General features: G+C 61.5%; 1 protein-coding gene across 5 annotated transcripts in view; it reads left to right on the top strand.

Moving 5' to 3' along the window:
* Syn3 (synapsin III) overlaps window positions 1-26,928 on the top strand; it is a 288,914-nt gene that overhangs the window by 255,256 nt on the left and 6,730 nt on the right. For all 5 annotated transcript variants that reach the window (XM_023561243.2, XM_063255545.1, XM_005000137.4 and 2 more), the window contains exons 8-12: window positions 13,919-14,061; window positions 17,958-18,032; window positions 20,754-20,856; window positions 22,711-22,845; window positions 23,543-23,630. In XM_023561243.2, coding sequence (XP_023417011.1) covers window positions 13,919-14,061; window positions 17,958-18,032; window positions 20,754-20,856; window positions 22,711-22,845; window positions 23,543-23,630 — 544 coding nt within the window. The remainder of the gene's footprint in view (window positions 1-13,918; window positions 14,062-17,957; window positions 18,033-20,753; window positions 20,857-22,710; window positions 22,846-23,542; window positions 23,631-26,928) is intronic.

Raw genomic sequence — 26,928 nt, 5'->3', positions numbered from 1 at the left:
TGACACGAGGAGCCTGGTGTCACGGGCACAGGAATCATGACGCGCTGCGATCCTGTGCGGCTTGCGAGTGGTTGGTGGATGGGACCTCGGCCAGGCCACCGAGTTCCCGTGCAACCCTGAGTTCCTGTGCACTCCCCTGGGTTCCTGTGTGCACCCCGAGTTCCTGTGTGCACCCCGAAATCCTGTCTGAAGCAGCTTTACTTGCGATGGTGGGGGGTGATGTTGACACCTACCAGGAGCAGCCCAGACAGCCTGAGCGTCCTGTAACTCACCTGCCATGCCGGCCACAGCCCCACCCTGGGGAGCCGCAGCCCAGGGTCACCAGCACCGAGGCCCAGAGGCCAGGCCAGAGCTCTCTTCCTTCCCTCTGCTGAGACAAAGGACAGCACCCTGCAGAGCGGCCCTGGTGGCAGCTCAGCGCGTCCTGAGGCGCAGCCCTCCCTTGGCCTTGGTCCGTGGCGGGATGGGGCAGGACCCAGTGAGCTCAGCCCCTGCACCGCCACGGTGCAGAGTGAGGCTTTCCGTGCACTCGGGGTTGTATGTGACCGGAAGACGAGTCTCAGGGAGTCGCTGTGCACCGAGGCTCCCCCAGCCTGTGTGTCACCTGCCTGTTTCCTGCCAGGGACCTGCAAGCTTGCACATTCTGGTGTCTACGGGGCTGGTGCCGAAACCAAAATCCACAGAAATGGAGAGGCAAATGTGAGCTCCTAACCAATACTCTGCACGACCTGGGCGTCAGGCAGGCCCGCGAGGATCTGTACAGGGAGATCCGGTGCAGAGCTCCGCAGTCCCGAATGTGCTGAAATACCGCCAGAAGGGGAGCAAAGACATGGAAAAGTACGCAGAAACCCTGGGGCTCCCCACCTCCGGGGCCTCTAGTCCTTTTCCTCCTGAGATTGTTTACTTCTGTTGGTTGGTGAAACCCTTCACTCACTAAGCACACTGATCTTTTGTCCTGTTCTGCAACTATTTTTCCCTCTCTGCAGTCAACAAGTCCATTTGTTTATTCAGTTTGCAGCCATCCTACAGCTTGTCTGAAGCATCCAGGGCCCTCAGGCAGCGCGCAGAGCAGTGAGTGTGTGGCCTGGAGCCGGTCGCCCTTTGCTGGCTGTGCAGCCCGAGAGAGCAACCCAACCTCTCCTGCTCCTCTGCACGTCAAGTGGAGACGATGCCAGTGCCGCCCTCACAGAGCAGCTGTGAGGACAGAGACGTCGCCCGTGTCACACCCTGAGTTGTGCCCAGAACACGGGGGCGCCAGTGAATATAATCTATCCCTACACCCGGGACCGTGTGGACCAGCCCCGGGGACCAAAATCCAGCCGAAGTCGACGGGGGCCAGATGACTAAACCGCACGTCAGCCGGTTTATTACACTTGGCTGCAGTGCGGAGTGAGTCAGAGCATTAAGTTGCCAAAGCTCTAATCGACAAAGTCAAATAAATGGATAAAAATGAGCTCAACTCTATTAGCTGTCAAATAAAAACCACGGTGCGATGCCCTGTGCCACCACCAAATCAGCTCAAATTAAAAGAATTAATCATGCCAAGTGCTGGTGAGGACAGGGGACAACTGAAGCCCAAACACAGGCGCCCAGCAAGTGCAGATGGGCACACCTGCTCCTGTCCATCAGCCTAGAGGAGGTAGGAGTCCTGTTAGGTGTGCAAACCTCAGCACAGGCACGTGTGAAACCAAGCACTTGCCCATTAAGCATGGAACTGGTAAGGTACACCGGCACAGGTGAAAGGTTTTCAGCAGTAAAAAGGACCGGACTGCGCACCGTGACACAGATGAGGCTCTCAAATGCACTCGGTAAAATTTGTCAGATGGCAGAGAACGCCCATCTCTTTTTTTAATTAACTAGATTTTTACTTAAGGAATTTCAGGTGTGATTAAGACCATCCAGGCCCTTCTATGGGGTCGGTCGTCTTCAAGGCAGCCCTTTTTAAAGGGACCGACACTGATGCAGCGTCCCATCCGTCCCCAGTTCTTTCATCTACACTTGAATTACGGACAATGACAACTTAAACTCCCGGATCTCATCACCCAAGTGTCCTCTGGCGATTTGTATTTTAGGAGCCTGGGATTTGAGCTGTGCATCGTATTGTACATCATTTTGTCCCTGAGCTGGACCCCGTATGAGAACCCAGTCATTTATAAAAGTGGAAGTCAGCAGCTTTCGTACCAGGCAAAACGTTACAGGTCCATCGTCACCGTGGTTTACTGTGACAGAAGCGTGACCTGTGTCTCAGTTCGGGCCGCGTGGGCCAGGTTTGGACACCAGCCAACAGAAAGCCCGTTCTAATCTCCCACGAGGCCTCCGGACACCTGCTTCTCCAATCCCCGCAGAGGCAGCTTACAAACCAGGGACTGAGTGCCGTTCGGGGTGACACACACAAGCGTGGGTGAGCCCCAAGCGAGCCCAGCAGGGACTCGGAAGAGCAGGGCTGGCTAAGGGGAGGCAGCAGTGCCCGCCTGCTCGCCCCGACTGGCGAGGCTGGGAGGGCCTCTGCAGGGTGGCGGCCCTCGACGTGTCCACAGCTTTGTGCCTTCTCCCCCTGTGTTCCACTTCACAGCCAGCCATGCTGAGGTCCCCACGAGGCCGTGGCCAGGGCTGCACTGGGGTCCGCGCTGGTCCCTGTGCTGAGCGCCCGAGAGGGTCAGGGACCGACCTATGCACAAGGAAGGAGCCCCTGCACCAAAGGGCCAGGCCAGCTGGGCTGCGGGCAGCAGAGGGCCCGTCACTGCGTGGAGGGCGTGGCCGGGGTGGTGCTCGCCGCTGGACAGCAGAGGTCAGGCGGTCCAGCCCTTTGGACCCTACTTTGTTGTAATCTCTTTCGGCTTCCATTTTTCACCAGGCCACGTTTGCGGCCCTGGCGCTCACGGCTGTGTGCAGTGGGTGCGTGGCTGTCACACAGCTTAATCCCTCTGTCACCGCTTCACCCCCCACCCGCTCTCTCCCTCTCTTGACCACGGGAGAAAGATCCTTCTCCCTGTATCTCAGTATCCATCTTTTTTTTTTTTTTTTTGGTCTTTTTTCGTTTTTATCGGTACCAGGGATCGAACTCATGACTGCTCAGTATCCATCTTTTATTGTGCTCTCTATTGATACCTGGGGTTTCTCCTAGAAGACAAACCGCGCAATACTGAGCACTGTGCGCCTGATTCACGCAGCTTCCCCTCAGGGTCTCGGGGTTCCCATTCTCCTCTGGATCACTCGAGCGTAGCCTTCGTTATGACAGAGCAGTGCTCTGCTGTGCGTAGATACCCAGGCATCCGCTGGTGGCCTGCAGGGTGCCTCTGTGGTGTGCCTCTGGTGTCTGTGCTGCTGCCAACACAGTGTGCGCGGATCTCTTACTGTGATGTCTAACTCTTGGGGAAGACGTCTAGGTAGCTGGTCAAATGGAATTTCTGGTTTTCGTTTTGGAGGACTGTCTGTACTGATTTCTGAGGTGATCGTGTTCATTCACCCCTGGCGGGGGCACTGGGGAAGAGCTCCCTTTCCTGGCAGCGTCCCCCGCTCTTGTCCCTGACCTGTTGGCCATCTGCTCTCTCTGGGGCAGGATGACATCTCACATGGTTTTCGTTCACATTTCGCGGGTGGTCATTGATGTTTTGTGTTTCTTCTGGCAGTTTTTGGATTGGGCCTTTTATTTAGTGGAGCCTGATTTTTCTGAGTCCCTCATACAGTTGGGGTGTCAGCCGTCTGTGTGAGGAGTGGCTGGCCGGGGTTCCCCACCCTGCAGGGGTCTCCTCACTCCGGGGACCTCTGACCTAGAGGCGAAGCTGAGGAGTTTCCATGCAGCAGGGACGCAGCCGCCTGGCCGGGCGGCTCCAGGCTCTGCTTGGCTCCTGCTGGGCTGCGACCCGCTGGGTTAGGGCCGAGGCAGCCCTGTGAGAACCCCTGCTTGCTCTCCCTGTGATGCAGGGCTGCCCTTCCATCTGTAACAGGAGGAGCCAGTGGAAAGGGACCATTCCGTCCCCGCGACTGCCACCTGCATCCTGCAGAGGCATCAAAGGTCACCAAAAGGTTTAGTTCCGGCCACCGGGGGGCTCTGGGGAAGCGATGTTTGCAGAATCTGGACTCTATGTCCTTGGTGAGGCTCTGGTCTCGCCGTCCCTCTGCTGGGGACAGCAATGTCCCCCCCTGGGGATATGAGGATGACAGAGTCACCGGCCCGGCCCAGAAGGGCCCAGTGAAGGTGCGGTGTGTGAACCCTAAAATAACTGCTACTCCGATTCCGTCTCCACTGACCTCAGCCAGAATGAGCAGGGGCTCATAATAAACAAGTAAGGGACGGAACTCGAGTTCAACTGCAGGTAAACACTCAGGGAAACGACTTCCAAGCTCCCTGGGAGGGCGGAGAAACCAAGCTTGCCCCACCGCGGAGCTGCCCTGTGCTGCTTCCATTGATCCAGGCCGTCTGGGCTCAAGTCTCCGTGCTCGCTCGGAATAGGACCAGAGAATGCTAACACTAAGCCTAACCCCAGGCCTGTGGGTCACTGCGCCCCTCATTTCCCGTGGGCCACACACCTTGGCCCTCTGTGACTGTCGTGTTGAGGGGAACCTGGCCCTTGGGGTGGCACTGAGCCCCATGGCCTGTCCCCACCTCGTGATGGGCTCTGTGCTTGGCCTACCCCGGCCCCCTTCCTGTGCCTCCGCCTGGGGCCTGTGCCTTCCGTACCCACAGCCGGGTTGGCTTGGGACCGTGCCTCTCCTGCCTCCAGGACCTCCTGGGGAGGGCGCCCCGGCCCCCTGTGTGGGTTACAGTGCTGTGCACACGCATCTGCTCCCCCAAGCCAGCCGTGGTCTCCTCCGAAGGTTTGCTCTGCTCACAGCTGTGAGCGGCACCTGCCGTGTGACAAGCGCCCCTGAGGCAGCTGGGTGGCCGCACTGTTGGGGCAGCGCCTCCTGTCATCAGTGATTGGCAGCTGAGTCACACAGGCCGTGTGGAGCCGTGACTTAGTGGTGACAGCGGCCTGAGTCGGCGGAGGCCAGGCCTGCTCCTGCGAGTCCAAGCCACGGGCCCAGCCACGGGCCTAAGGCTGAGTCACCCGCCACAGTTTCTGCCAGGACCCCAGGGAGCAGCCGGGCTGCCAGGCTGGCCTCTCCTCCATCAAGGGGGGGCGACACCTGTGCCCCTTGCTGCCCATGTCTGTGGTCGGAAGAGCTGGCAGAGTTGGGCAGAACAGTGGGGCCCCGTGCCCGCACGCCCTACTCTCTGGGTGACCCCTGCAGCCCCTCGCTTGCTTCTCTGAGCCCCATCTGCAAGGTGCAGGCCCGCACTGCCCTCTCCAGCCTGCAGGAAGGACACGCTGAGTGGACAGGGCCCCCCAGAGCCTTCCCCCTTCCTCACATCCCTGGGCTCTGGGCACCTTGGTTAAGGGGGCCAGGAGTGCCACCCCTGGCTGTCTCTCCAACTCCCTCCCCGGAAAGGGGGACTTGCAGTACCCCCCCCTCTCCCCGACGCAGTCCAGCGCTCTTTTTTGAGCTGTTCCTCTGCCAGGTGCTGAGCTAAGGCCTGGGGGCCAGCCTGGAGGCGGAGGCCGCGTGCTGGAGGGACCAAGTGTACAGTCATGCTCAGGCTCAGTACCAGGCTGGAGAGCAGCCGGTTAGAGACAGGAAGAGGAACTGGGCCCCGCAGGGGCTCACCTGCTCCTCCTCTCGGGACCTGCGTTGCCCATTTGTACCTGCAAAAACACCTCGAGTCGCTAAGGTGCTCACGAGGCTGCCCGGCTGGGTCTGAAGACAGGACTGCGATGGGTCCTGCAGCCTCTGCGGGGTCACCGCACAGCCGTTTCCATTTCCTGCTCTGTGTCTGTGTGCTTCAGTGTGTGTGTGTGCACACCCGTGTATTAAACTCAAAGCCTGGAGCATGCTACACAAATGCTCTACCACTGAGTACAACTACGTGGTTTTTTCCCCACAAAACAAGTGATTAATTTTTCAATGCAGTTAAAGAAATTAAAGCAAAAATTTTTAAACACATAACATGACTTTACACTCAGCAAAGGAAGTGAAGAGGGGGCTGTGTCCTCCATCCCTGTCCCAGGCTGGGAGCAGCCATGCCCCCCGTGGGTACAGGGTCCCGTGGACGGGGCTGCCCCTCACCACAGGGCCCTGCTCCCTCACCCTCCTGTCTGAGCTTCGCTTCTGTTCCTTTAGTTGGGTTTCTGTGGCCTGGTGTTGTTCATTTGTCTGTCTTTTGTTTTTGAGACAAGTTCTCACTGTAGACCAGGCTGGCCTGGAACTCGTGATCCTCTCGCCTCAGCCTCCTGAGTGCTGGGATGACAGGCGTGTGCCACCAGGCCAGGCCTTAGGAGCCATCAGTTCTCTGTACTCACACGTGAAGTGGGCGGGAAGCCTGTCCTGCTGGCCTCCGGCCTGGGCCGCGGCCCTCTGCACACACAGCCATCCTGTGCTGGCACATTCAGCACCGGTCACCCTCCACGGACCACTGGTCCCAGAGCCTGCCTCCCTCCAGACTGCGCCCCTCAGGCCAGGGATGGCCCGGGCCTGGAATCTGGCCCTCGAATCTGGCCCTCGGGCAAGGTGTTCTTCTCAGACACTCAGGAGAACCCACCCGGCTTCACCCTCGCTCCTCAGCCCTGACCTGAGCCCTGGCCAGCTCAGAAAGTGCCGTAGCTGGAGCACTGGCATTGCCCTGTCATCCCAGCACTTGGGGGCCGAGGCAAGGACACTCCAAGTCAAGTCCAGTCTGGGCAACTCGGCGACTTAGAAAACCCCGCCCCCAAATAAAAAGTAAGAAGGTCTGCAGATGTAGCACACGGAGAAGGCCCTGAGTTCAATCCTCAGAGCCAAAAAAGTGGGGGTGGGTCCTAGCCTTACCCCCTACCCCCGCACGGATGCCTGATGGCGTGGCTGACAGCTGACAGATGGACCTGCCCAGGGGCTCCTGTGCCCCTGCTGGAGTGACCCCCATGGTAGCCTGGAGCTCCCGCACCCTGGGCTCTGCGTGGTTCCTCTGGGCACCCGGCCCTGCGGGGCTGTTCGTGTCTCCAGGGAAGCACAGCGGATCTCACCATCTGCCGGGTGCCGGTGCGTCCCTGGCCAGGGCCGTTTGTGCCCAGATTAGATCCCGGCTTTCCTCCAGCAGCATCGCCTTGCGTCTTGGGTAAGCCCGGCTTTCCGTGGTGGTGCTAAAAAGCCAACACCATGTGAACGTCGCCTGGAGCAGGAAACAAGCGACATGTCTGATGGTTTGGGAATCCGTGCCCCAGCCAATGAGTGCACCCTCCCGTTAGCACAGGAGGCGACTGGGGAAGGAAATAATCTGCCCGCGCTGGGGTTCTCTCCCAGCAGTTACCGAATTCTCAGGCCCCAAACACGCGGATCTCTGAGCGCACTGCTCCAGAAGGAAACTGTCCTGCGTCTCTCTGGTCTCTCCGCCAGGACATGCGGGCACCACAGCCTGAGGGATTCGGCACCTCCTGCTCCTCCCTGGGCCTGGCTGCGCTGCGGCCCAAGGTAACAAGGTCCCCAGAACCTTTCAGGTCTGGGAGGCTATAGGACTGGGTCCCACTTTCCTGGGAGAGGACAGACATCGTCCACTCTTCACCAGCTAATGGCTCCTGAGGAGCTGCCAGTGGAAATCAGAAAACACGTCCCGTGTGCGCTCGGGGGTGGTTTACCTCTCAGCCTCCGAGCAGTTCCTGCCGCCTGACAGGCCCCAGAGCCGTGGTGGACGTCCTCGGGCTTTGGTCCATTTGTCCATAACCGAGCACTAAGTCACCTCAACTGTCAGCTTTATTTTAAACCAAGCATTGGTGCACACCTGTTATCTCAGCACTCAGAGGCTGAGGCAGGAGGATCACTGCAAGTCTGAAACCAGCCTGGGCTACAAAATGAGCTCAAGGCAGCCTGAGCTGTCTCAAAAAAAAAAAAAAAAAGAAAGAAAGAAAACCAAGCATTTCTGGGCCGGCTTCGAGCTGGCCTCCTGCAGGGTCTGCCCTAAGGCCTCCCCTTGAACGGACTTTGGACCACGAAACAGGGCTGCTCTGCTGTCCAGCTCCAGGCCAGCGGGCAGCACCAGCCACCCTGGGTTCATCGCTGGGGACGTCACCCTCTTCCAAGCAGGAATCCCTATGGCCTCCCCGTTCCCACCAGGAGCTCCCAAGGCTCTGCTTAAGGTTTGGACTCCCTGTGCCAGTAACTGGCCCGAATCCCTATGGCCTCCCCGTTCCCACCAGGAGCTCCCAAGGCTCTGCTTAAGGTTTGGACTCCCTGTGCCAGTAACTGGCCTCAGGGCCACAGTGTCCTCTGCCCTCTCTCTGCCCGGCCCCTCCCTCAACAGCCCAAGACCACCCTGTCATTCACTACTCAGCAGTGTTGATTGAGTGCCTGCTGGATCTGAGCCCTCTGCTGGAGCCAGGAGTGTCAGAAGGAATAGCAACCTGGAGGTGCCCGCCTGTCATCCCAGCACTTGGGAGGCTGAGGCAGGAGGATCACGAGTTTGAGGACAGCCTGAGCTACACAGTGAGATTCTGTCACCAAAAAACACACAGACAAACAAATAAATGGTTTCAGACAGTAGGCACAGTGACCGACAGGAAACTTCAGATGATTGGAGGGGGTACGAAACTAATCCTGCGGGCAGGTGACTTCTGGAGACGTCCAGCACAGGAGGGAGGAGAGGCCCCTGGACATCAGGGGTCTCACTGGGTGCAACCTGAAGGAAGCGGGGTGGGCGGGAATAAAGAAGGTTGTTCTGAGCAGAGGGAGGAGGGAACCAGACGTCGAGGCGGGGACACACTGAGCACAGAAAGGGTGGTGGAAACCAGGACGCCAAGGGCCCGGCACTGCCCCCCAGGTGGCCAGTGGACACTGCCACCAGTCAGTCCTCAGGAATCAGCCTGGCTCGGCCTGCACAGGCTGCCTCGGGGCGTTCGGAGACGGCTGCAGTGGCCCGTGAGTGAAGGCAGTGGTGCAGAGCGGGCACTGGCAGCCGAGTGCCGAAGTGGCCGAGTCTCCATCTGCTCCCTGCGCATGGGTCTCAGGCTGCCCCGTGCCAGCCTTTCTCTCCCACAGTGCACTGCACTCCACAGGAAGTCTGCTGGGCCTGGATGGCCTGGGGTGCTGGCCAGTCCCCAAGGGCAGGCACTGCCACACAGTGGTCCAGAGGGGGAGCACCAGGCTACCAGGCCCCGCCTGCTGCATGGAACATGTCATTTCTAGTGTGCAACAAAACCCAAGCCAAGAGACCCCAAGGGGACCAGAGCTCACACACCTTGTCCAAAAACCCCTTCTCCAAACTAGTGTTGCTCCTGGGTCGTGGCTGGCTCTGTCACACACACACCGGGAGTGGTGGACCCCTGTCTTCCTGCCTCTGTGCAGGAAGAGACCCACTTCACACCCCTACCCGAGTCTACTCGTGGGCCATTTCCAGAAGAGGACAAAGAAATCTCCCACCAGGAGGCTGGAGGAAGAGCGAGGCTTTCCTTTCCTCCCATTTCCTTTCTGTCGGAGACCTCTTTCTGCCTTGGATGCGTGCAAGTTTTTCAACCCAAAGAGAAAAAGCTGTAAAAAAATGGGTCACATGATGCTTGGGTTGCATTTGATAGGCCGTCTGCAAGCTGCTTCCCTGGAACCGTGCTTTACAGCAAGGGCAGGAGGACACGGGGTGCCGGGGACCAGACTGCGCCCCGAGTTGACACAGGAGCGCCCTCCACAGCGTGAGGCCCCTGGAGGGGGAACTCAGGGAGGTTTACGTGAGGCCATCAGTGTGGGTCCTCATGATGGGGTTCATGGCTTTGAAGAACTATCAGAGAGCTCATGCTGAGGACGCAAACGCACCCCAGATGGTTTGGATCAAACCCCTGGTGTGGAGGGCGCCTGTGCTGTGCTGCGGAGGGGGTGGGTGTCGCTCCTCAGCTGAGTTCAGGCCTGAACCCACTGCGGAAGCAGGGCCTGGCTGGAGGGGTCACTGGGGCGTGTCCTGGACAGTGCATTCCTGCCCTAGCTGCCCCCTGCTCTGCTCCCTGTCCACCTCGGACTGAGGGGCTCCCCTCCGCCAGGCCCTTCCACTCTGTGCCTCTGCCCTGGAGCTGGCAACCGTGAGCTCTAATAACCCTCTCCTCCGCTCAGCCCTGAGTGTCCAGCATTTTGTCCCAACAACAGAAGTGACTGAGAGGTGTCAGCGTCCTGATGTCAGAATTCCTCGCTTCAAGACCTGTGAGCATAAATGTGTACTGTCTAAGCCACTAATCTGTGACATTCCACTGCGGCACCCTGGGTAGACCGAGGCTGCGCCTGCATCACAAGGTGGCCCGAGAGCCACTGGGCCCTCAGAGCACACGGTGCGGCCCACACTTGTCACGTATCACCCTGACCCCGGCAGGAGCTCCTGAGAGTGTCCACTGACGCTGCTGCAGGGACAGCTGTAACTGCTTCTGACTCTGGCCTTCTCCTCCCAGAGAGGCCAGCTCTTGCTACTGGCCGGGTCCCTTCTGCAGTGGACACATGAGGGGGCCGTGCCCTCGCCCGAGTCACCACACGCGCTTCCACCTCCTGACGGCCTGGCCGTCTGTCTGTCCCCTTTAGTCCTGCTTGTTTTTAACCGCTTTGATGGAAATGTTCAACTACACATGAAAGACGAGAAAGTGGTGAGCTGGAACCCTCGTGCCGGCCGTCAGCTCTGCTGTTGACCACCGTAAATCTTGCTTTAGGTCTACCCGCACTTCCTCCGCAGCCCTGGGTCCTGGGTTCGCTTTTTATTCTGAGTGCTGCGTCTCATAAACCCCCTCCTCTGAGTACACAGCTCGGTGGACTTAGCATCTTCACAGGGCAGACCGTAGGATTCCGGGGCAGCTGGCCGCCTGCTCTGTCGCTGAGTCAGCGACCTCGGCCCCTTGGGTCCTGGCGACTGGTCCTGTCTGTGTCACTGGTTGTTTTGAAACAAACCCCATCACCTGGTCGTGCCCGTAACCATGTCAGAGTGCGCCCCTAGCACCTGGCGGAGCTTCGCTGTGGTAAGGGGAGCCGCTGTCCTCAGCTGCTTTTCTTGAACCTCAGCGTGCGTCATTACACCCCGTCCCCTCCTCTCCTGATGATCTTCGTTCCAGGGCTGCCAGCCACAACAAATGGCCTGCATTTCCTGCGACTGTGGGGGACACCGAGTCTGAGCCACTCGGGCTGAGCTGCGGCCAGGGCACCCCTGGTGGGTGGCGGCATGTCCCGTGATAGCCCTGCACCCCAGTCTGTCTGGACACAGACCTGCTCTCTGAGGTCAGCGTCATCGGCAGTGGCCGCTCCCCGCAGCCTCTGCCAGGCCCAGCCGCAGTCAGTGCAGCTGGGTCCCCATGGTCCTAGGGCTTCAGGGGTGACGAGCTCACTCTCTTACTGTTTTGTTAGCTGACATTCGTGAAAACATGAGGACATTCCTTCAGCTCTGTACGCATCTCTGGGAGGTTGCGGGGGTTACTGCTGTTTTTGGAGACCGGGTCTCACTATGTTCTGCAAGCTGGCCTCGCCCTCACTCTGTAGCCTTGAATTCACAGAGACCCTCCTGCCTCCGCCTCTAAGGTGCTAGGATGCAGGTGTGGACTCCATGCCCGGCCCATGCGCTGAATGAGCAGATGGGGTCTTACTTAGCCTCCCCTGTTGCTTTTGGGCTGTGTGCAGGGCCCCAGTGTCCCATCCAAGGAGCATCCCCCAGAAGTGCCACAAGTGGGAATCAGGTTCTCAACACAGGGCCCTTCAGAGGCCACTCCAGACCTGGCCACGACGAGCACCTGCCACACACACCGGAGAGCAGGTGCCCAGGCATCTGGGTAATGAGCGAGTCCACATTCAGCCCTCTGGGTCTCCAAGGGCATGAGGGCTGTGGGTCACCGTGCCCAGGCCTGCAGAGGCCCAGTCCCTGTGCACAGCGCAGAGTTCGCTGCCGCCCTGTGTGTGTCCTCTGCATGGACCAAGCCACCTCTGCGTCGGGCTCCTTGCTTTGGGCTGGACTATGACAAGGACACAGTGCCTTGTGACGGTCACCGTCCCCATTAGTGTGGGCATCTTGGTGCGACCCTGCTGGCTGTGGGGCTGGGGCTGGTCCGGACCCAGGGTCAGGTGCACACACAGGGGTTGGTTCCGAGGCTCCTTGGTGTGGGGCTTGGTTTGGAGGACCAGGGCCAGGCCGAGAGTGGTGCTCTTGCCGCCTCCTGACACCCCGCAGGGCTCTCCCAGAGACAGCGCCTCCGAGGCACCGTCACACCCCCAGAGCTCGGGGCACACTTCAGCCCCAGAGCAGACGTGGCCTTTACCCTGGTGGCCGGTGTCAGTGGCTCTGTCACTTAGCCTGCTCCTGTCCCTCAGCTCCTGCCACCCGTGGCCCCGGTGCCTCCTCCTGGTACCTAGATCTGCCATCTGTACCCACCTCAGTTGCGTCCCTGGGCTTCGTCTCTTCAGTGCTTACATCCAATCAGTGCAGCGACTTAGCAGGGTGACAGGCTTCTCGGTGAAGGTGGACGGGGCTCACAGGACCCACCCCGCACACCCCGGCTCTCAGCAGGAGTGGTTCCCATTAGCTGAGCTCACTGTGAGGCCCTCGGGGAGCCTTCCTTAGCGCGGTGACTCACCCAGCTGCCAGTCTGCCCTGTAAGCACCCAGGCCCAGGGACCTCCCCGGCTTCTTGCAGAGCTGTGGCACCTAAATATTTCTAGGTAAGCAGTGACATGGCCACTGGCCACGGATCTGAGGGTGACACAGCAGGTCACCCTTCAGTCACTCAAGAACAGCAGCCCTGTGACCGTTGCCCAGTCAGTGGCCCACGGAAGGCCCAGATGAGTTCCCAAAGTATTTCTGCGTTTATGCCTCTTGCCCTGCAAGGGATCCATGGTGCCCACATACAAACTGACACTCACTCAAGAGCCAGGTGACAGCGACTCTGCTCCCAAAAGACACAGAGGTAAAAACGTGAAGCAGCACAGGCCGCTCTCGGTGGAACCGCCTGGGGAGGGAGGTTCCTGCAGGCCTGGGCCGTGGGTGGCTTCTCCTCACAGCGTCACCCTGCCACCCTGCTGAGCCACCCTTGACGTCACGCTCTGCAGAGCCCCGTGGCCCCACCCGGCCTTGGCACCCTGTGGCTTCCAAGCACTGCCCGCCTGCTTTCTAGGCACTGTGGGGTGGGCTTCCCCACTGGGGTGGGGCCATCTGGGTGGAAGGGGGCAGCTCTGGGGTCAGTCGAGGTCCATCCCCACCAGCAGAAGGCGGTCTGTGTCCGTCAGGCCAGCAGGGCTACCGAGGGCAGCACAGCAGCCCGAGCCCAGCACCTGCTGCCCGGGGCCCGGGACAGGTCCACAGATCTTCACTTCCTATGTGAAGTGACTGTCACAGGCCCTCCTGCTCCCCACAAGCCTGTGCTGGGTGCCATGGGCTGCGAGGATCTCTTCGGGCTGCAGGCTGGGACACAGGTGGGGGAGCATTCGAGAGGGATCCAGACACTGGGGCCAGGACCCGGCGGCAGACCAGGGCTGGGAGCAGGCCAGGAAGGCAGAGGGTGCTGTCTGGACTGGCCACCCTCAGCCTCCTGCCCTCAAACCCTGGGGAGCCAGAGTGGTGGAGCACGGCCACCTCTCCAAACACACAGGTCCCAAGGTGCAACTGCCCACAGCACTGGGGTCCGACCCACTGGGCCTTGAGAGCGCTGGCAGGCCTGGGTGCCCCACTGCCCCTCCTGGGCCGCCCCCGGGCTCCTGCCCAGCCCAGGACAGACCTTTGTCCCAGCGTGGCCCAGCACTGTGGGCCTTCATGTTTGTGTAAGCACACACCCTGCACACACACACCACACGTGTGCACTGCAGCTGCACACGTCACCCTGCGGACCTGGAGGAGGCCTCGTGGCGTCCACCTCTGCACAACCGCCGCGTCTCGCTGCAGAAAGTGACTCTCGCTCCGTCTGCCTCCCACACAGATCAAAGTGGAGAACCAGCTCGATTACCAGGACATCACCAGCGTGGTGGCCATGGCCAAGACCTACGCCACCACCGAGGCCTTCATCGACTCCAAGTACGACATCCGCGTCCAGAAGATCGGCTCCAACTACAAGGCCTACATGTGAGTGCCAGGCGGGGCTCGGGAGCGGGGAGGACCAGAGGCGGGCAGCGCCAGAGCCTGCCTCGGCCTCCCCGCACAGCACACGTGTCCCTCACTGTCCCCTCTGCCGCCTCGCCCTGTGTCAGGACCCTGCAGGTCCTGGGCAGACCCCTCTGCTGGAGCGCGGGCTCACATTCTCTTCACTTCTCCTCCATGCGCAGAGGCAGCCTGATCCCCTCTGCGTGGAGGACAAGCTGACTGTAATCCCAGCACTGGCAGGGAGGCTGAGGCAGGAGGACTGCAAGTCCGAGGCCAACCTGGGCAGCTTAGTGAGATCCCATCTCAATGTGAGAAGTAAAACCGGGGTGCAGCTCGTGATGGAGCACCCTGAGTTCAAACCCCGCACCGGAAGAGAAAAAGCAAGAAGGGATCCAGCACCCAGGAAGTCACGTTGGGCGCAAAAAACAGAAAGGCCAGGGGGAGGTTCCACGGGTTCCATTTAAGGGGCTCTATCAGAAGTCAGCGTGCAGCACAAACAAGCAGGCCCCTCGGAGTTACAGCGGCTGCTGCGTCCCGCAGCTCTCTCAGCTCCCAGGGTGAGGACGGCGAGCGGATGGAGAAAAAGGGCAAGAGTCGGAATCCAGAACCATGTGGAGCCCCAACTCCTGATGGGAGGAAGGAGGAGGGAAGAGGAGCAGGGAGAGGAGGAGGAGGGAGAGGAGGAGGAGGGAGAGGAGGAGGAGGGAGAGGAGGATGAGGGAGAAGAGGAGGGAGAGGAGGAGGACGGAGAGCAGGAAGAGGAAGAGGAGGAGGAGGAGCAGGAGGAGGAGCACGAGGGGGAGGAGGAGAAGGAGGAGGAGGAAGGGGAGGAAGGAGGCCCCCGAAGACTGCAGTGCCCTTCTTCGTACCCTCGGGGCTGAGTGTCACCAGAACCTCTCGGCCTCACAGCTCATCCTCCGGCCTGGCCTCCGGTGCCCTGCATGATCGATCCCCAGCTTCAGCTGCTCCCCAGAAGCGTCAGAGACACTGGGGTCCTGGGCAGCCGCAGGACTGAGCCGGAAGTGATGGCCAGGTTCAAGGACGCCTGCCCTGAGCGGCCGTGGCTCCGACCCGAGACGCGGACCCCACGGAAACGGCGATTGGTTAGGGAAAGACTGAGGCGGAGACCAGAGTCCCCCGCAGGACCCCGAGCGGGCGGGGTCGTGCCCTCTGCACACAGGGGTGCTGTGGCTAACAGCCCCGGGACCCCAGGAGGGCGACAAAGGGTGGTCAGGCACCCAGGGCCAGGGGTCCCCCCCACCTCCGCAGGGCTGGCCCTGAGCTCGGGCCTGTGACACGGACCAGGGAGCCAGCGAGCGGTGCTGTCTGCAGCACACTGAAGGCCACCGAGGCCAGGCCGGCGGCGTCTCCCTGTGCACGGCCCGGGGCCCAGCGGCCAGCCGCTGTCTGGAGAGGGTCGTGTTGGTCCCGCGGCCACTGCTGCTCCCAACTGCCTGGGCTGCCTCCTCCGCAGAGGCCCGGCAGTGACTTCAGACCTGAGGACCACGTGGTCTCCGTGCGAATCATGGCTCTCGGCCACTGCCTGGGCCACTGGAGCAGATGCGGGGACAGACAGGAGGACGCGGCAGTGGACGGCAGGAGCTGGTCCTCAGAGCCAGGCCTGCCCTGCCCTGTCACCCCCACGCCCTCCTGCGGAGCTGACTCCGACCTCCTGCGTCCTCAGGGTGCTCAAACCCCTCTTCGGGCCCGCAGCGCTGGGCGTCCAGGTGTGGTGCCAGCAGCCGGCGTGGCATCCCTTCCCATGCTCCTTCTTATCCCCGTGACACTGGAGACACCTCGTTGCCTCTTCCTTCACACGGAGCCTCTTGGGCCTGACAGCTACAGTTTGTCGTCAGTTAGGGTTTCCTGGACCCCAGGGTGGCCCCTGGCACGGCAGCTTCCCACCCTGCGGGGCGCCTGCACACCCGCACCGGCCGTGTCAGGGTTCTCAGAGCAACACGGCCAGGAAATGCGTGTGCATCGCAGCCACGACGGCTCTTCTCTCGTGGCTGCCCTCACGCGTGCTCAGACACAGGCTCAGGCCAGTCAACGCCGTCCAGTCTCCCGTCCAGGGCCCCTAACTGTGCCAGGGATGGAGCCCAGGGAGCGCAGAGCGACCCGCTCGGCCCTTTCCTGTTCCCACGTTGACACAGGCTCTCACTAAGTTACCCAGATGCTCTGGAGCTTTGCACAGTCCCGCCTCAGCCTCCCAATGGCCGGGATCACGGTGTGCGCCACTGTACCCGCCCCATGTCTGCCACCTACGGCTTGAGGTGCAGTTTGTGGCTGCAGCAGCCCGAGTGACGAAGGACTTGCCACACAGGCTCAGTTTCTGGCCTCTGCACCTCCCCGCACCACACCAGGCGGCCCATGGGGCTGAGATGCAGCCAGCGGGCCTGGCTCTGAGCAGGAGCAGAACAGCAGAGCCCGGCTCCGAGGGTTCGTGAGGTTAGAGGAGCAGGACCGGAACGCCCAGGACCCGGCCTCGACCCGGCCAGCCGTCACAGGACCGCATCGCCCCACTGGCGTCACTGTCCCGCGGCCCCAGCTCTTCCTGTCTCCGCCCATTGTGCTGGGAGATTTATGGGGCTGCTTCCTTCCCGCACGCAAAAGCCCTGAGGACGGGACCCATCAAGGAAGAGATGGCCAGACGGCCGGAGACGTTGCCATGGTTACACGGCCAGCAGGAGCAGGACCAGGATTCAAACTCACCACCACGCCCCAGGCCCAGGGCCCACTGCCCCTCTCAGGCACAGCCGCTGCCCGCAGGTGGTGGCAGCTGACCCCGCCCTCACTGGGCCCCAGAGCCTGAGCTCCCTGAGCTGAGCGTGGCTGTCGCCCGGCGCAGCCCTCCACTCAAGGCAGCAGGTGTCACCAGGGCACCAAGTGAGTGGCCTTAAGCGGTCCCCAGAGGGAACTGCCGTGACCCCTCAGGGCAGTCACGGGGCGAGAGCGTCAGGTGGTGGGGACAGGCGGGCTCCCAGGAAGCCGCACTCCAGAGCGGCCCGCGGGGGACTTAGAGAGGAGGCAGTGGGCAGCAGAGTCCACGCGGGCACAACAGGAGCGCAGGGAGGCTGGGACAGGGCCGGAGCTGTGCCAGGGAAGCTGGAGGCGGCCGCTGTTACCAGGGCAGAACGGCCCCTAGTGGTGACAAGAGGGACAGGGAGACAGGAGGCGGTGGTGGCCACCTGCCCCTCACAGTGGGCAAAGTCATGCTCCTCTCCTGACCCTGCACTTCGGGGTCTGCAAAACATCCCAGGGTCACCAGGGCTACGCCGCCCTGGTTCTCCTCAAAACCAGAGGCCCAGTGTGTTAGTCAGCGCTTTGTTAGGGTCACAGGACACCTGAGGTCAGTCAGCTTCGGGACAGGGAAGGTCCATGTGGGCTCACAGTTTCAGAACGTGCAGCCCCTGCCTCTGCTGGGCTTCCAGAAGCCCAGGACGTCATGGCCAGTGCACGTGGGGAAGGAGCTGGCTCTCCTCAGACAGCCAGGAAGCCCGGGAGGAGAGGGAAGGGAGCCCAGGGTGCACCGTGACCCCACTTCCTTCTGCCTGGCCGCCCCTCAAAGGCTCCATCTCTGGCCAGTGCCAGACTTCAGGCCCAGCCTGAATGCAGCGCCCTTCAGGGACTCAGCCACAGCACCAAGGCTGGGTCATTTTCCCAGACAGGGTCAGCACTTTGAGAAATAATCTTTGAATGTAAAGATAAACATATTATTATATGTGGGATCCAGCATATGCATCAGTCACCACGGGAAGCAAGCTCGCCTGAAGGCCTCGCCGTAGCTTGAGCTGGACGCCGGCACGGGGCCCTCACGGCCAGCGTGGGAAGGGCAGCAGGGTGGCCGAGGCGTCCCTAATGCGTGTGCTCTGCCACAGGAGGACATCCATTTCGGGGAACTGGAAGGCCAACACAGGCTCGGCCATGCTGGAGCAGGTGGCCATGACGGAGCGGTAAGAGACAGTGTGGGCTGGGCCAGTGGGGGGCGCCAGGAGCGGGCAACGCCACCACACCACCCGGTGCACGATGCAGCGCCCCCTGCAGGCAGGGTGGGTGCTGCATCCTGCAGCGGGACAAACTCAGGGCGCTGAAGGGGCGTGTCCCCATCGCAAAGCCGACCAGTGATGGCTCACCCTCGCCCTGGGGTCCTCCCGCCATCCCACAGCCCAGGAGAGGGAGGGAGCCCATCCCCAGGCCAGGGGAGGCTGGCTTCACGCCAGGGGTCCACCCGTCCCTGTCCCCAAGCACACACCTAGTCCCTCGCCAGGGATTCAGAACGGGACGTCTGTCTGACCCTGCTCAGCACCCAGGCCAGCACTTTGGGACGAAGCTGCAGCTGAGCCTCACCTGCCTACCGGCCAGGCTGGATCACATGACTGCCCTGGCCAATCCCTGTGGCGAGCAGGCTGCCACCCAGTGAGGTCCTTAGTGTGTGCCTGGGCGCAACCAGGGCCCAGGGAAGGGTCCTCGAGGAGGGCTCCCTGGGGGGGCCAAAGAGGGAGGAAGAGCTCGCCATCCCTGCACGATGGGAGGCTGAGGCAGGAGGCTGTCAAATTTCTCCCAGGCCCAGTTACTTAGATTTAGAGAGACTCTGTCTCAAAATAAAAAATTAAGCCAGGCTGGTGGGGCACACCTGTGATCACAGCACTCGGAGGCCGAGACGAGAGGATCACTGTGAGACCCAGACCAGCCTGGACTACAACGTGAGTTCAAGGCCAGCCCAAACTGCATAGTGACACCTTGTCTCAGAAAGACAATAAAATAATAATATTAATAATTAGTAAAAAAAATTATACACAAAAGGGCTGGGGATGCAGCTCCATGCAAAGGCCCTGGGTTCAATTCCATAGTTGAAAAAAGAAGAGGCAAAGGGAAGGGAAGCCACTAGGAGCTGGAGCGCCCAGTTCAGGGCTCGGTGCTGAGGACCCGCAGCCTGAGGAGAAGGGCCCTGCCGGCCGTGTCCCCCTGGGGCGTTAGCAAGCCCTTCCGACCCCCGGCTGTGGAATGGAGGCTCACACCCGGCAGCCTGCACAGGGCCCGGCCCAGCGGGACGATCCGACCTCGGAGCCTGCAGCCCGGGCACAGCGGGCCTGTGGGCTGAGGCAGTCCCGTCCCTCTCCCGGGTGCTCATGGGGCAGTGGCCCCACTGCAGGGTAACTCTGGGCTTGCTGGCCTCAGGGCAGACAAGGCAGCCCAGCGCCCCAAGGCCACGCAGTCGCTTCCCTGTGGGGTGGGGGGCTGCCCGTGGAGTTAGGGTTAGGGTGGCAGAGCCTGTGTCCTCCCCCCGCCCCTGGGCTTGGGCACAGTCAGTGTGGGGTGCAGCCTCCCCAGCTCACAGAGGAGGAAAGCTGCAGGGGTGCCCCCCAGACTGAGGGGTTCACGGCAAGCACCAGGGGCCTGATCCACCTCCTGGAGCAGCACAGACCAGCCCGGTGCATTTCAGGGAGAGGACAGGGCTCACTGGACCCCGCTGGGGTGACCCTTGGCCTCTGCAAGCCTGGCATCTGCGCTCCCTGGCCACGCAGGGGCGTGGCGGGCACTCAGGCAGGGCCATGAGAGTCTCTGCCTTCCCTTGGCCCCGTCCCATGCGGCCCGGTGAGCACTCCCAGGGCCACTGGCTGGCAGGACGGTGCCTATCCCGGCCCTGCTCAGAGACACAAACAGAACCAGGAGTGGGCCCGGGGCTGTGCCCGGGTCCTCGGTAACTCCTGGGCTGCCAGGAGGCGAGTCGAGGGCCCGCCCGGAAGTCGGCCAGGGACAACTGCCCCTTGTTGCAGGCTTGGCCAGCTCAGGGCTCTGTCCCCAGCAAAGCAAACCGGCCTTGCCGTCATCGGGTGGTTGATGGGAACAAAAGCAGCAGGGCTGGCGGGTCCTGGCTGGGGAGAATGCGCCCTTTGTCCCCAGGGCTCCCGGCTGGGAGGGTCAGAGGCGTCTGGAGCCCTGGGAGCGGCTTTCCCAAGGGAAAGGGCGGCAGGCCTGGGTGACTGGACACTCGAGACGGGCAGGAGCGGGCTGCTCGAGGCTCCTGGGCCTTCTCCCACTCCTCCCACTTCCTCCATATATATTTTTTTTAATTAAAACATTCACAATGATTTTTTTATCACACCCTAAAAATTGCAATGTTGGGATTTCTAAAAATTTATGATAACGAAGCCCCGTGTCAGGAGGGCCCCTCAAGGCCTCTGCTCAGTTCAGGCTCGCTCGTCTCGCGGCCAAGCCCCTTTCTGCAGCAGCTCCGGAAGCCTCTCTCCTGGGCGTCAGTGACGCTGCCCAGCTGCCTCGATGTCCCCCTGTCCTGGTCCCCTTGGCTCTGGGAGGGGCCGCAGTGGCACCGAGCACACGGGTGACCAAGGTGACTGCGGGAGCTGCCTTCCTGCTGGGTGGCGCTCGAAGCAGTGGCCACCGTGTTTTCATGGTGAAAGAGGACCTGAGAGCTGCAGGAGTGGCCGGGACACCGGGACGAGTGTGCCCGGGCAGGGCAGGGCAGGGGCGCGTGTCTTCCGAGATAGCAGAGACTTAGGCTAACGGCCCCTGTGCACTGCGGCCACACCGTGCCTGTGCACCTGCGTGTGTGTCTGTGTTCTGCAGCCATCCGGCTCGCGGGCGCCCCTGTCCTTCCTCTCTGACGCCCCGGCCCCTGGTGCTCACCGTCCTTCTGTCCGTCCCTCCGGCAGGTACCGGCTGTGGGTGGACAGCTGCTCGGAAATGTTTGGCGGCCTGGACATCTGTGCGGTGAAGGCCGTGCACAGCAAGGATGGCAGAGACTTCATCATCGAGGTGCAGGCCCAGCCCCGGGCACGAGGGGGCATCATCCTCAGGGCTAAGGGGAGGGCACCATCTGGCTGACTTGGCCAGATTGCTCCATCGACCCTCACCAGGGTGCCAGTGTGTGACGTGTACATACCTCCCTGGTCACTCTGTAGAGGCTCCATCATTTAGTCATTCAACAAACCCAAGCTTCAGGACTCCCGTGACCAGGCATGGGTGGTTTTGGGGACACGGGGTGAATGGCCTGGGCGCGGAGCTGCAGCTGGCAAGGAGAGAAAGAAGCCAGAGCTGGGTGGTGGGAGACAGAGGTGGAGAAACAGGGTATGTGGGGGCTCCGGGGTGGGGCTGGGCATCCTGTAGCCGCACCTCACGTGCCCCCCATGTCTCCCAGACCACAGGATGCGTGAGGGAGGCAGAGTGCGGCTGCCGGGAGACAGGAGGGCCCCAGGGAGAGCCCCCCTGGCCCCCATGCACCCCCTCACCACCGAGCCGCCCACTGGGCACCACAGAGCGAATCTGTACTCACGGGTGGGCGCTGCCCTGTGATCCCACGATGCTCCTCTCAGGGGCCTGCTCCTGCGGCCAGCACCGGGGGCAGATGGAAGATTTCACATCACACACAAGCAGCGGCTTGGGCAGCGACTCACAGAAAACAACTCTAAAATGTCCCAGAAAAAGTGGCGCCTGGGGCCATTGGGCCTGGGGACGCCACAGGGGTGCTCCTGCCTTGGGGTTTGGGCAGCCAGGGAGTGGGCGCTGTGTCCCCCAGAAGGACACAGCAGCGCCCAGGAGAGGCCCTGGCCCGGCCGTGCACAGCCTGAGGCCAGGACATGGCGCCCTGTGCACTGTGGTGGCCAGTGCGCTGGACGCTCCCAGGACCGCAGCCTGGACACTCAACCTGCGGGAAGGTTCCGTGTTGATGCCGAGGGCTGCAGGCTGGGAGCAGGGGACAGAGCTAGGCCAGCAGCGAGGGCGCCCGGGAGCTGCACCATCCAGTCCTTGGGGCAACTGTCCACTCTTGGTCTCTACAACAAGAATGGGCGAGACCCGGGGAGGCGGGCAGCTCCTCGGGTGGTGGCAGCGCCGGTGACGGTGACGGTGACAGTGACAGCGGGGCCAGAGCAGCAGTGCGGAAGCCTGTGGGTGAGCCCAGGGCAGCGTCCCAGGTGCACAGCCGCCTCCTTGCTGCTGGGCCGTGCTGTCACTGCAGCTGCCCCAGCCAGGCGGTCAGAGCCCGTGAGACGGCGGGTCTGTCCTGAAGCCTCCCGGGGGCCAGCCTCAGGAAGGGCTCTGGGCCTGGGCAGCTTCCTCCTTCGCCCTCCAGGGTCCTCCCGTCCCCCTCAGCTCCAGCGGGGCCCAGGACTCGGCCTGGGGAGGCCAGGGAAGGACACACACGTTACAGAGCAGGACTCTGTGAGGGCTGCGGGCAGGGCAGGTGGACGAGTGAGTGTCCGGGACCTCGGGCCAGCGCTTCCTCTCCGGCCTGTTTCTCCATCCATCCACAGCAGCCTGGGCCAGTGCGAGCTCTCAGCACCCCCAACACACACAAGCGCATCTGGGCGCACGGGGTCCCCGCGGCCAGAGGGACAGCCCACCCTCCCGCCCCTTTCCAGCTCTGTGGCCACCTGGGCCTTGGGCCAGAGGAAGTGGGGCCCCGGCCTGTGAGGGCTGGTGGGAAGGGAGGGTGCAGGGGCCAGGAGGGGCAGCCCATGTTGCGGTCACTGGTGCCTGAAGGCCCCGCAATGGTGAGGACCGCTCTGGAGCCCTTCAGTCCCGAGGGGAGGTTTGCGTGGGGGACAGCGCCACCTAGTGGCCACCTCATCCCGCAGGGGCCGCTCCTCCAGGCCGTGTGTCCGCCCGCAGGTCATGGACAGCTCGATGCCCCTGATCGGGGAGCACGTGGAGGATGACCGGCAGCTGATGGCCGACCTCGTGGTGTCCAAGATGAACCAGCTCCTGGTGCCAGGGGCCGCGGTGCCCTCCACCCTGAGGCCCTGGGTGAGGCAGGAGCGAAGGGACTGGGGGGGCCTTGCCTGCCCTGTGGCTCGGGCCCTGGCTCCAAGCTGATACTGGGGGGAAGTGGACGTGGACACTCTGGGTTGTGCTGGGGGTCACCTCCATTCTGGGAAGAAGAGCTCTTCCCGCCTGGTCTTTGGGGTCCGTGGGCAGAGCTGACTGGCCAGTGTCATTTCTGGGTCCTCAGCCTGGGCCTGGGTGGATTTGTGGGGGCGTCCTGGCCACCAGTCAGTGGAGACCATGTGTCTCGAGTCCCCACCCCCAAGCTGGACAACGCCCCCAAAGGCCCTCACCCCTCAGCACCCCTCTGTAAAGGACCCATCACCCTGGTGCTCCGGGAAAGCAGGTCCCACCCAGGCCCGCACCTTGGCAACAGCCACCAGGCAGCCGGGGCAGCCTGGCCACTGGAACAGCCGCCGCCCGGGGTGATGCTGCACCTTGGGGCCCACCAGTAATCCCAGCATCCCGGAGGCTGAGGCAGGACAATCACTGCAAGTTGAGGTCAGCCCGGGCTACTCCGAGAGCTCAAGGCCGCAAGTGTTTCAAAATAAACACCAAGAACACTAAGCAGGACTTGGCTTCCCCTCCGCAGTAAAAGCCCTCTGGCGCCCTCCTGCCAGGAGGCAAGGGGCTGGGCCAGCACAGCAGGGCAAGCAGGCTCCCTTTCTCTTCCCTCCAGGCTCCCCAGACTAAGCCAGCAAAGTCCCCAGGCCAAGGCCAGCTGGGACCTCAGCTGGGACAGCCCCAGCCGCGCCCGTCACCACAAGGTAAGACCCAGACACTCCGCTCAGCCCTCCTCCCTGGACACAGCACGCTCTGCCCTCGGGCGGAATGACGGCAGGGCGGCGGGGCGTGCTGCCCCTGCAGGCCAGGGCTGCGGGGAGGGAGGGAGGCTGCTGTTACGGGACTGAATGTGAGTCTGGTCTGGTGCTATAGCTTTCCACCCCACACTGGAGCCTGAGGCAGGAGGATGCCAAGTTTTATCTCAGCCTGACCGACCTAGAGACTTAGTGTGACCCTGTCTCAAAATAAAAAATACAGAAAGGGCTGGGGGTGTGGCTCAGTGGGAAAGCCCAGGCACCGGGGTGGGGGAGCGCTGGACAGGTCCCCTAGCAGTGTGTGGCCTCAGGACTGAACCTGAGACCTCCGCACTGAGCTTTATTAAGGGGACTTCTCACTCACACTTTTTAACCTTGAGTCAGGGTCAAGCTTGCAACTGTCCTGCCTCAGCCTCCAGCGAGCTGGAATCACGGGCACTCACTAGCTTGCTCCTCCTGTTCCTATCTTCCCGCCTCTCTTCAGTGGACACCAGGGTCCCCCTTCCCTGAGGCAGGGGTGGAGGCAACACCTTCTAGATAGTGCTTCTGCCCAGCACTGTGCTCCCAAGCTCAGATCTGTGAGTCAGACAGCTAACATGCGAGCAGAAAAGAACACAATGCACATTCCGTGTCCTGGTGACAGTTAAGGGTTTGCTGCGAACGCCCCCAGAGGACAGTGCGGTGGTCTCACTCTGGCCCCTCGGCGTGGCCAAGCAGCTGGCTTCCTCATGCCCAGGCCTGAGTAATGTCCTCTCCCTGTCTCCCTGCCCCCCCCATTACCATCACTTATCCAATCTATTCCTTTATGTCAGCTTACGTCTCCATACAGGTGAACTCGAAGTTGAACATTTCCCTAACACACCCCAAAATACACGCACAGTTAGCAAAAGCATACCCGGCCACCAACTGAACCCCACCACACTCATCAAAACCCCAGGCCCCATGCCCTCCAGCTCTGGGTGTCTGTGGTTTGAGTCTCCTTGTGACACAATCACTTCCTCACAGTCGCCACAGCCAGGGCTGACTGCCCGCTGAGTCCACAGGCTTCCGGCCTTTCCTCCAGCCTCAGTTTCTCCTGTTGTCCGTACACTGACAAGTCCGCAGACTTGGAAGCTCGGACTCCTGTAGAATGAAGTGGCCGTCTCGGCCGCGGGCTGGCGTGTGGCGACCCCACAGGAGTCCTCCCCGCTGTCTCACTGCCGGGAAGGTAAAGGAAGCCGTGCTGACGTCCGCAGCTGAGTGTGGTCCACCGCTGTCCACTGCTGTGACAGCACCGAGGAGGCCCCATGAAGGAGAGGTCCTGCGGCTTAGGGCTCCAGGGCTCCAGCCACGTCACTGCCCAGTTTCCTGTGGGCAGAAGCAGTGTCAGAGACGGCTGCCCACCTCGTGGGGGCGGGAAGCGGGCTGCAGCAGGTCCCGGGGCCCCTTAGCTCACCCCAGGTGACTGCCCTCCCCCCTCCCACGGGCCCATCCAGGAGCCATCAGCGGGGACCAAGTCTCCCCATGTGGCCTTGTGGGCACGCTTAGGTGCCCACGCTAACCAGCTGTGTGCAAAGGAGTCCAGGTCTGTGGCCCCCCGGCCTTTGCAGTCTTGGACGGTGACAGCTCTGTCGGAGCCTCAGTTTCCCCACAGGTAGAGGAGGGAGGCATCTGCCTTGTTTAATGGCAGGCGGTGCCCATGGGACGATGCAGGAGCGGCCGCAGAGCCCGGAAGCACCTTCCCAACTTCCTCTCTGGTCCAGGGCGGACACATGTCTGACAAAAGGGGCTTGCCGGGCAGGCGCTTAGGCCACTGAGCCAAGTCCCTGGCTCCCAAGATGTTATTTTAAGGACGCAGCTGGACGAACTTTTTAGAGAGTTAAGAAAACAATCACCTTAAAGCCAATCCAGGTAACTGAAGAAAATGTCCTGTGAATTAGCATCAGATTAAAAGCAATAAGGTGAATGTTTAAACTGTCATTTTCACTGCCTTCCCATGAAGCGCACTTTATTAACTTGTTCAAGTCACGCTCTTTCAAACTCAAAGAGAAATTTTCTTTCTAAGAAACTCCATCTCTTAGCATGGATTCTGTAGATAGATAAACACTTTCTAGCCTTCAGCTAATATTTTTGTGGGTGCTCAAATAAGGAATCTGAGGGGTTTGGTTTGCCAAAAAGAGACCGAACAGGGGCATGAGAGGGCTCAGGAAATAGTGAGGCGTTGGAGGGCTGCGGTTATCCAAGGTGTCACCAGACCTGGGACGGGGTTAGGGCCTGAAGAGTAGAGAGCAGAGGGGACCTTCACCCGCCGTGGGCTTTTTCTTATCTTTTGACACCAGGTCTCGCTCTGCAGTTCACTGAGCTCACTTTGTAGCCCAGGCAGGTCTTGAATTTGCAATGATCCTCCTGCCTCAGCCTCCCAAGGCTGGAATTACAGGCCTGCCCTACCACACCCAGCTTGCAATGGATTTAAAGCACAAAAATGTAGCCAACACTTAACAACCAGGAACTTTTCCTTACTGTCTAGATTTGTTTTGTTTTTGACAGAATCTCACCGTGTAGTTCAGGCTGTCCTTGAACTTGTAGTGATCCTCCTGCCTCAGCTCTGAGTGCTGGGACTCCGGGGGTGGCCATGGAGGAGCTCAAACATCTAATTGTATCTGGAACTCCCTGCTCAACCCTGAGCCTCTCCAGCCTCTCCTGGGGGCCCAGAAGTTCTAGGAACAGCCATCACCCTAGCCGCTGTTAAGGACGGGCTGGGGGCGGGATGGCTCTGCCGGCGTGGACTTGGCCACCCTCGGCAGATGCTCTGCACTGCAGGTGCTGGGGGATCCAGGCCTTGCACCTGCTCAGGGCCGCGTCTGCGAGGACCCGGGCAGCCCTGCGTGGACAGCAGGAGGAGGAAGACGGGGAGCTGGAGGAGGGGGAGGAAGGACAGGGAGGGGAAGGGCAGGGGGAGGAGAAAGAGAAAGGGGGAGGAGGAGAAAGAGGCTCAAAGCACCCCAGGGCCCTAGCCAGGCGCGGCCCCTCCTGACCTCTGTGTCCACACCCGGCAGGAGCCCTCGAGGCTCCGCCGGCCTCGGGGTGCTGAGCAGAAGGGGCTCCCCGGCCTCTAAAGCAAGAGACAGACTGCTGAGGTTCTGCAGTGCCAGAGCAGCCCTGTCCAGCCCAGGAGGGTCCTTTAGAGCCCTCCGGGTGCCGCCTGGCAGTGACGGGAGGTGGACGCGAACCATCCCCGTCGGTGTCCCGCACCACCGGGCCGGGTGCC

Source organism: Cavia porcellus, unplaced genomic scaffold, assembly GCF_034190915.1.
Source record: "Cavia porcellus strain 051 isolate PalLab524CR breed Dunkin Hartley unplaced genomic scaffold, mCavPor4.1 scaffold_8, whole genome shotgun sequence".
NCBI lineage: Eukaryota > Metazoa > Chordata > Mammalia > Rodentia > Caviidae > Cavia > Cavia porcellus.
The sequence above is the reverse complement of the archived record's forward strand: the minus strand, read 5'-3'. Positions and strand labels throughout refer to the sequence as shown.